Source organism: Rutilus rutilus (genome assembly GCF_951802725.1).
Source record: "Rutilus rutilus genome assembly, chromosome: 21".
Classification (NCBI taxonomy): domain Eukaryota; kingdom Metazoa; phylum Chordata; class Actinopteri; order Cypriniformes; family Leuciscidae; genus Rutilus; species Rutilus rutilus.
Window position 1 is genome coordinate 10,097,699 of NC_140226.1, and position 9,387 is coordinate 10,107,085.

The 9,387-nt window shown below is 36.7% G+C and overlaps 1 protein-coding gene across 2 annotated transcripts in view; it reads right to left on the reverse strand.

Moving 5' to 3' along the window:
* Positions 1 to 6,508, reverse strand: part of grm1b (glutamate receptor, metabotropic 1b) — a 30,569-nt gene extending 24,061 nt beyond the window's left edge. For both annotated transcript variants that reach the window (XM_084392450.1, XM_084392451.1), the window contains exons 1-4: positions 6,408 to 6,508; positions 6,162 to 6,273; positions 4,813 to 5,633; positions 3,138 to 3,387 (exon numbers count right to left, since the gene is read on the reverse strand). In XM_084392450.1, the coding sequence (XP_084248576.1) occupies positions 3,138 to 3,387; positions 4,813 to 5,533 (971 nt within the window). In that variant the 5' untranslated portion in view covers positions 5,534 to 5,633; positions 6,162 to 6,273; positions 6,408 to 6,508. The remainder of the gene's footprint in view (positions 1 to 3,137; positions 3,388 to 4,812; positions 5,634 to 6,161; positions 6,274 to 6,407) is intronic.
* Positions 6,509 to 9,387: the final 2,879 nt, after the last annotated feature.

Genomic DNA, 9,387 nt, shown 5'->3' on the forward strand with positions numbered 1-9,387 from the left:
TAATAATGAGTCAATCATCAACCTTTCTTCCAAAATGTGAGTCACTAAGGTAAGCTTATTATACGTGTTTACATTTTAGACCTGTCGGGATGTTTTTGCGGGAAATTGCGTACATACGTAACTCGCCCGTGCAAGTCTCATGGCGTAGGAGTTGCGTACACTGACAAAAAAGGTAACCTAAAATGATAACATCTAAATTCATTTATTTAATAATTTATTCCAAGTCAAAAATATTATTTGATGTTGTATCAACCTAAATCCATTAGTTTATACCAGGGGTCTTCAACTAAAATTGCTTGAGGTCCAGTAAATGAACCCTCCTCACCAGCCGAGGTCCGGACAATTATATACCTAAAAATATTAATTGATGGGTTTTACCAGACTAAAGAAATGAGTGTAGATTTAAAAAATCAATACTTTTTTTTTATTGAACAAAATATAATGTTATGGATAAACATGTCTTTTCATAAGCAGACACAAGTAATTCTTCACAAAACTGATCTCATTTTAATGCTGTTCTGTTATGTCCTTTAAGTTGCTTTGGTACAAAATTTGGTATTTGAATTCAACCAGTAACAATGTCTGATAAAAATATGATAAAGGAAACTTTATGCCTTCATCTCTAAATTTGCACTGAACATACATTAATTTCAACATTAACAATTTAAAAGGAAAACTAAAGTGCTTTTTTCGGCTGAACTGAGATTAACAATCACTATCAATGAACGCAAACCTCCCTGTTCAAATAAATCAGAAATCCCATATCCCATTTTATCTTCATTTACATGTATGGTCTGGTCTCTACTTAACTAAATGTATCTAATGTTGAACACACTGCTCTCTTCTGTGCTTCAAGTTGCATTGGTAAAAGATAATCAGCAATATCATTCAGAAACACAAACAGGCAAAAATAGTGCCACCAGTGTTGGAAAAATGAAAAAGTGCAAGACCCTTTCTCTCTTATTTTGTATGGTTCATTTAAGTCCATAAAAATGTAAATAACATCTTGTGAAATGTAAATAAAATTGTCTAAAATTCACTGTATTCTCAGTGAACATATGCTCGTTGTTGGGCGGTGAATGAGTGAGAGAGGACCCGTGTAACTGTTAGATCGCTCATTATGGGCTTTGAGCTCATTTATTTTCCGTGCCCTTACCTCGGACTGCTGAGGATACGTTTCTTCAAAGTGCCTATGTTTAGCTTCTTAATGACGTTTAATGTTTCCACTTTTGACAACCGCGACAGACTCAGAGCAAATTAGACACATGTAACGTTACAGCTCGATGCAGGAAGAATAAATGCGTATTTTTCCACCCATTCATCTCGGAAAACTCTTTTTTCAGAGGCAACTTTCTTAATTTTTTTAAATGCCATTGTTTTTCACTCGCTGAAAGTTTCATCTGTCTGCGCGCTTCACGCACGCATGACTACGCGTCTGAACGTAGCAACAGTGAGCAAATAGTAACAGTAGTAGCAACCATAGCAACCCGTTGCGCTGTAGGACCCAAACGGCTCTACTTAGTTGACTTTAATGTGCCTGATAAAAATGTGATTTTATCGGAAAATAGCGGAATTTATTTATTTAATTATGTCAAAAGGCTTCGCGGTCCGTATGGACGCATTTTGCGGTCCGGATCCGGACCGGAGTCCGCCAGTTGGTGACCCCTGGTTTATACCAACAAAAGTCATTTTTATGGGTTAAATCAAGTAAACAACAACAAAAAAATTCTCTTTAAGGTGGACAATTTCAGGTTACCACTTTTTACAGTGATATGTTAGCTGTCACAACGAGTGAGAAAGGTTAAAAGCAGATCATTCTCAAACCTCAAACAGGGAATCACCCATTTTAAACAAGCGCCGAACAGAGGAAGAATGCGACAGAGCTTGTAATAAAACAAGAATCAACATTGGCTTGGCATTTTTGAAGATGGGATTTGAAATGTAAAAGCGACACAGATATTTATTACTCAACAGGTGAGTAAGGTATTTTATTGAACAGATAAATTCCAATATGTAGCTCTCTAACATAGTTCATTGTAAAGCATTATCTATTGTAAATGGTAATTTCATTATGGTTGTTGTGGTGTTGGGTAATTTCTTCGTGTCTATTAATGGGTATAGCTACAGTAACGTCTTCAGCTTGTCAGCTTGAGATCCTTTCCATCTAAACTGGTTATATCTCTTAATGTGCTGTATGTATGTTTTTGACTAAAAAATACCATAATTTGAAACAACTCTGGTGGAAGACAGTGACTGGATCTAAAACCTTCAGATGACACGCAGATTATATCCACGCTTTTTGTAAGTTACCAAACCCGTGTTCAGAAAAGAGCGACTCTCTTTACGACATTATAGAAAAATATGTGTTTTTGTCTCTTTGGAATGTAGTGAGGATTTCCAAAAAATAAAATACTCTGATAAACCACACCAAAGAGAACTGTAGTAGCTCTCTGATTCAAGTGGTGCTTCTTAATTTGAATACTCAACTATAGTTTTATAACCTAAATATTTACATCTAATTTTACTTTTAAAAACTTAGAATTAAAAAAAAAATCTGAATAAATTTTGTGACATGTCATTAGACTTTACTAAATTGAAATATTTTCATCATTTTTAGTTTCAGGGGGTTTCTAAAAGTGTCTAAAATCCATCATTCATCTCAAATAGCCTACATAACATTAAAACTGAATAATTTTAATTGATGCTGTGTACACACTTTTAACTAGTCAAATCAGCCTGGTGTGACTAGTATGTCTTTCAGTAAATAACTGAAGTATATGGCTTTGAACTAGCCTCCTTTAAAACTGTCTCCTTGACCTAGAATAAAGCAGCCTTGGCCAATTGATGTTCCTCTTTTCACTTCATAGAGACTGCACTGGCATCAAGACAGAGGTTTGAAATACTTTACATCAACAAGAGAGGGTTCTGCTGAGCAAAAAAAAAAAAAAAAAAAAAAACCTATGGGACAGTCATCCATCATTTTAATATTTCATTAATAGAAACCTGCAGCGTCATGAAATCATGATAATTTCTAAGCAGAATAGATCTGGTACTTTTAAGGATTATGCTTTAATTCCTTTAAATGTCCTTAATGTCCCTACACATTTCATTAAATTAAAAACTAAACATATAGTCACCTTCCGATGAGGAGGAATTCTCCAGTTACACCAAGGCGTCTCATGGCCATGAGGAGACCACGGACAGTCATTCCCTCGCAGAAACAGACCACCACGCGAGCTTTGGGCAGACGCTCTCGAAGTTTCCTCAGCAGCCGGTCGAAGTGTTTCTCCCCAGCGTTGCTGTAGATCTTGTCAGAGTGTGCGATACACAGACCCTCCTGAGATACCAATTCCTTAAAGGCCTCCATCCCACTCTCACCATAGTTCCCTGAGGAACGAACACCAACACAAGAGCATCTGCATCAGAGCTTCTCTCATTACCTCGATCCAGCTCACCTGGGACTGCAGTGAAAATGCAGTGAGATGGACAACTTAACAGCATCTTCAAAGGTCTTAAAATCAGATGAACAATGCAAACTGACTTTAGCTTAACTTATTAACAACCGGTTTCACAGACAAGGCTTAAACTAGTCCCAGATTAAAGTGCATATTTGAGGTGTTTTAAATGAAAGCAACTTGCACTGAGATATCTTAAATCAGTGCCATTGTTTTGTCTCAAGATGCACACCAGTCATGTTTCTTTTTCTAAGGTACATTTATAAAAGCTACTTTAATGTCCTAATTAAACTAAGGGCAAATCCTGGCTTAATCTAAACCCTGTCTGTGAAACTGCGCCTTAAAGTTTCATGTCCTACCTTGAATATTACACACACACAAAAAAAAAAAAAAAAAAACAGACCCAGAGTTGTCTATTAGCATTCAGAATGTAAGAATTGTCTCTTTTCAATTCAGGATATTGAATTGAAATGACAAAATATGTATATTATGTGAATTGAAACCATCATCCATATTCACAATTCACAATTAAATTAAAAAAGCATTACTGTTACTTACAAAGTACAATATCATGTCAAGGGTGAGTGAAAAATATGAATAATTAAAGAGAATGAAAGAATAAACAAATTAATGAACGAACCAACGCACAACACAAATAATGAACGACTGACTTGAATGAATGACGAATGAACAACTGAAAGAACAAATGAACACTGAATGAATGAACAAACTAACAAAATAATGACTGAAGGAATTAAGCAAATGAATGAATGAAACTACAGATTATGACACAGGCATTTATTTAATTGAATGAATTGAGAGCTCAGCTTGTGACCCTGATTGTGATTTCAAATGCTGTTAAGAAGCTTACAGTGTTACTTTTTAATCACAGATTGGGTTATATTTGGAATAATGTGCTTGATATGAGACCAATATCAATCTCTTGATAATGATATGGTGATTAAAAAGTCTGTTAACAAATGTCTTGCAGTTTTGACCCTGCATGGTTCTAGTGATATTTGATCAGATCATTTCATGCTATTTAAATGTTTCTCTTGGACACCAATGAGACTATGGAAAGCAAATAGAAAGTCAAATTCACAGTTTCTCCTCAGCAAAAGTTTCAGAATAGATCTTAACATGTCAAACCATGCTCTGATTTGATTTCAATACAAAACATTTCTTATCAAATTCTTCCAAAATCCAATGATCTAAGCTACTACACACATTCATTTGATAGTTATATATTCTTGTTTTACATCAAAATGTGTCGATTTGATTTCTCAGGAGAAACATCTTGATACTTCAGAATTCCAGGTCATACAGTATCCTGAGCTTCAGAAGAGCTACAACTCACCCTCAGTGTGAACGGCTGACACATACGTCCAGTTGTAGCGTTTCACAATGTCCAAGAGCGCTCTGGCCTGAAGAGTGTCAGAGGGCACGACCCTAAGGAAGTACTTAAAGAGGGTTTTATCACTCAGATCAATGCTTGTAGCCGAGTACGCAATCTGAGGGATGTTGAAGAGCTGCAACAGGTTCTGAACTTGAATGGCCACTGAGCTGGATCCAGGTCCGATCACCCCAGCGATGGGCTTTTTGGTGGCCGGTGGCTGAGCAGAAAGATTTCCCTCAACACACCACTTCAACCCGTCTCTGTCATCACGGATGGAAATGAGAGAGTCTCTTATGAACTCAATACTCTGTTCCAAAGCCACTGATGAGTACCAGCAGGAGTCCCTGATCTCACAACCCAGAGTGATGTTGGGAAGAAGGTTGGGATCAGCGTTTATTCTATCCAGCGTGTGGAACATCGCTTCCACTCTTTGGATCCCGTACTGTTCCCTGATCTCACCGCACTTTCTCTCCGAGACCTTCTCTGCCGCCGGTTGATGATGGACAGAAAACAGAGCGCCGATGATGATATCGCCATCCATCCTTGCCACCGAGCGGGACGCTGCCCTGGGTATCACTGACATCTGATTTACATCAGCTGATGAGATGGGATGGGTACAAAACAATAAGACTGAAAGACACAAAATAATAATGACATTTATTCTCAGCATCATCGTCGTCATGGTGTCAGATGTCTTCACTTCAAATCAGCTCCATCTTGCTGGTAAGAGACATAGATATTTGTTGCATTCCAGTCCAGCCATGACAATCCAAACAGCTTCCCTGCAGAATAAAGATGAGAATGAATCACTTCATATCGCATTCTTGCAGCATCATACAGATGAAATAAACTGTAAATGGTTTGTTCTTTTATAATTCATGCCAGTAGATTAAAGTGACTGAATTGTGGACTGCGTTAAACCAGAAATTCATTTTGTCAAGAGCGATTCAATCATAGTGAAAGTATATCCTGATGCTTTGCAGATTATTTCTGATACAGATAGTTGATATTCATAAACAATATAAATGCACATCATCCTAGATATCTGCCATGGCCATGACATTTCTGAATCAAATATATATTGAAACAGCTTGAGGAGAAAGGAAGTTTCAATCTGAACAGGTCAGAGTTTCCTCAAAATTGCACCATGTGCCTGTAGACGAGCTGTTCTGTGTTATAATTTAACAAAAATATAATACCTGGTATAACAGCCGGCATGCAATAATTGCAAACAGGACATTAGTTTAGTGATCTGACTGATGTATATCTGTGTCATGCATTCAGTGCTCATTTAATCTGCTCATTCTCACCTGAAATCACAGCGTGTGTCGTCACATCTCTCTCCTGAGCTGCTGGAGCACAAACTGAGCCTCCCGTTTTCATCCTCCAACATGAGCGCAGGAACCTCCTCCTTTAGCATCACTTCATGTGAAAGCAGGTCAAACACCAGACACAGACACAAATACAGAGAAAAAATTTAATCAAGTATGATATCTGTATGAGTATTTTGTTGCAATGAAGAAAATTAAACAAAAATGTGTTTCTATTATGTTTACTTCAGTTATATTAGGCTATATGAAGGCAGCCAGAAAAGTAGGCTACTGCAAGATTATCCAGATCTCATTTCCAGATAACTCAACAAAACATCTTCAAAAAGAAACAGATACACTCAGAAATGCACAGAAGTAACACAATTAGCGTTTGTAAGGAGACACTAATGATGCAGAACAGGAGGAGATATATTACATATTACAGTGTACAGAATGTACAGACATTCAGACACTCCATTTCATTAAGCGGGTGACAGAGACCCCTAGTGGTGAGATGAACGAAATGCACTGGATGCCAAATTTCATTTGACCTTGAAACATCAAACCATCCCGTCACTGATTCTGGAGACATGAGACAAAACATGTCCCACAGTTTCACCTGTTATTAGATTTTAAAACAAAAAGTCCACTTTGAAATTAATCAGATGATCACAAGAATTTTCTTAACACAAATGTACCATTTTATTGGATTTTATAATAGTGATATTGCATAATCACTCACTACCCCAAAACCTTCTGTCTTCAGACCACAATTCAATAACACTATTACTGTATATCTTGACAGAAGAAGGTTCATTTTAAAGGTTTCACAGCCGCGTCTCTACATTTTCAGAAGTGCTGTAAACTGAATAATACCTGTTGTGCAATTGTCCATGACTTCTCTTATAAAACAGCATTTTTTTGTTGTTGGTATAAACTCTAAAAATAGATAATTCCAAAACGAATGTTTTAGAGCAAATATGTTGAAGATTAGCCAATGGACTGTCAATTCATTAAACGATAAGCTATTTCCTCACAAAAGCAGTTTATTCAGCATAGTGAAACCTCTCCTCCATTTACATCAATAAAAAAATAAATAAAAAAAAGCCCTCCTCTCCAATGCACAGGCTTGACGCTTTTTTTGGCTAAGGTTGCAGGCTTGCCTTCAAGTGACTTTGTATCTGTGTCCCAATTCAGAGGCTGCATCCTTCAAAGGTCGCAAAGGTCTGACCAGGCATTGTTAAATGGAGACAAGACCTATCGGCTTGCAGGTCTGCCTTTAAGTGGCTTTGCATCAGTTGTACACTCGTTATTGCAGTGCATTATGGGATTGAATGAGTGCACACAATAATGTCCACTATGGTTTCAGACACCTCTACAAATGGCTGTCCCTTCAAATAGTGTCCTATTTAAAGATATAGGGGGGCGATTTCAGACACCTTCATCTTTAATCAACTTAATTCCTTAATATTCCTCCAGGTGGCGCTCAGAGAATCAGAAAGACAAAACTCTTGTTCAGCTGCATTCAAACGTCTTAAAAAACACAATAGAAGACTGTGGTGTGTGTCATCTAGACGGAAGTCAATGTGTGTGTTCTATAGTACATAAACAATAAAGAGATTATAGCTGTTAGTTGTTGATTTGTATTCTTCAAACAGTGGTACAAGAGGATGTGGTGCTGGTCCTTCAAGAGTCACTCTCAATCTGTCTGTCTATAAAGCCTATAAAAAACAGTCTTCATGTATTTTACTACACTTCAGCTTGAGATTCTTATTAAGTGGGGGTCATTTTTTAGTTTTTTTTTACCTAACCTAAGTCTCTGAGATTCTGACACCTTGTACTTTTGGAGACTCAAAATGTAGGTTGCAGTTCTGGAAAATGGTGGCGCTGGAGACTAAAGGGTTCCTGATAGTTTCACACTTAATTCTTTACCTTAATTCTTCATTCTTTTGCAGTTAACATGTGTCTTTTCTTCTCCACCTGTTTTTGTCTGACCTTGCTGACCTAATGAGCATTTCACTGTCCAATGGTCATGCCTTAACTGCAAACCATCGAAACAAAGAGTTATCATGAAGTGAAATAAATGCAATATTTGTACTGCTTAATACAGCATCTGTTTGTACAAGAATAAAGTTCAACAAATTGTATTTAGTGGGAACTATGTTTTTTATCAGTTTTATTTTGATAAACATGACACAATATAACATTACAATTACATGAAAAGAGCTTGTACTGTTTTAAAAACACGGATTTGTGAGAGAGAAAAAAAGAAGAAAAAAACAGATATAATACAGTTATTATTTCTATTTATTTAGATTCAGTTATTTTATTCAGTTTAGTATTCATAAAGAATCTTAATGCAAAGAGTAGGTCCTAGTGACAAAATTCTAAGAAAATTCTTAGAAATGTGGCCGTTTACTCTTAAAATTAAAGAAAAATTCCTAGTAAAGAAAAAATGAATTCAGAAAGCATCTTAACCCTTAAAAGAGGTCTTAAGGTCAAAATTGTTAGGAGTACGGACAAGGACTTTTAAGAGGCTTAAGAGTTTCTTTAGCAGAGGAGAACATGGCAGAAAGACGAAGAGGGAGAAGAAATGTGTTGCAGACAATGAATAACAGTGAGTTAATAAGACGCTATAGATTAGATCGTGCAGGGATCATGTTTGTGACTGATCTTATTAGAGACACGCTAACATCTCCGACACAGCGCAGAAATGCAATAACGCCAGAAATGAAAGTAACTACAGTACGATATTTGGCAACTGGGAAAATTCCATGTTTGATACATTAAAACCAACATTCAAACCACCACTTAAATAGACATGCCAGCAATCAGTGTAATTGGAAAGAGTGGATACATTTTTATCATTCTAAGCCAATCAAATACCTTATAGGAAATTAACAGCATGGTCAAAAAAAAAGAAAAAAAAAAGGATTTATATACACATATATAATGTGTGTGTGTGTGTGTGTGTGTGTGTGTGTGTGTGTGTGTGTGTGTGTGTGTGTGTGTGTGTGTGTGTGTGAACGCTCAAATAGGAAAAATTACGCATGTAATTTCAAAGTGAAGGCTTAGAATAGACCCTATACTTAAAATCACTCTTTTTTCCCTTCTTGGACAACCAGCCAATCACAGTCTTCAAAAGATTGTGTCATACATAGCAACGGGGTCAACCCCGCCTCCTTACTAAGATGAGAGTTTTTGTCTTTTCCTTACTCAGAGTTGC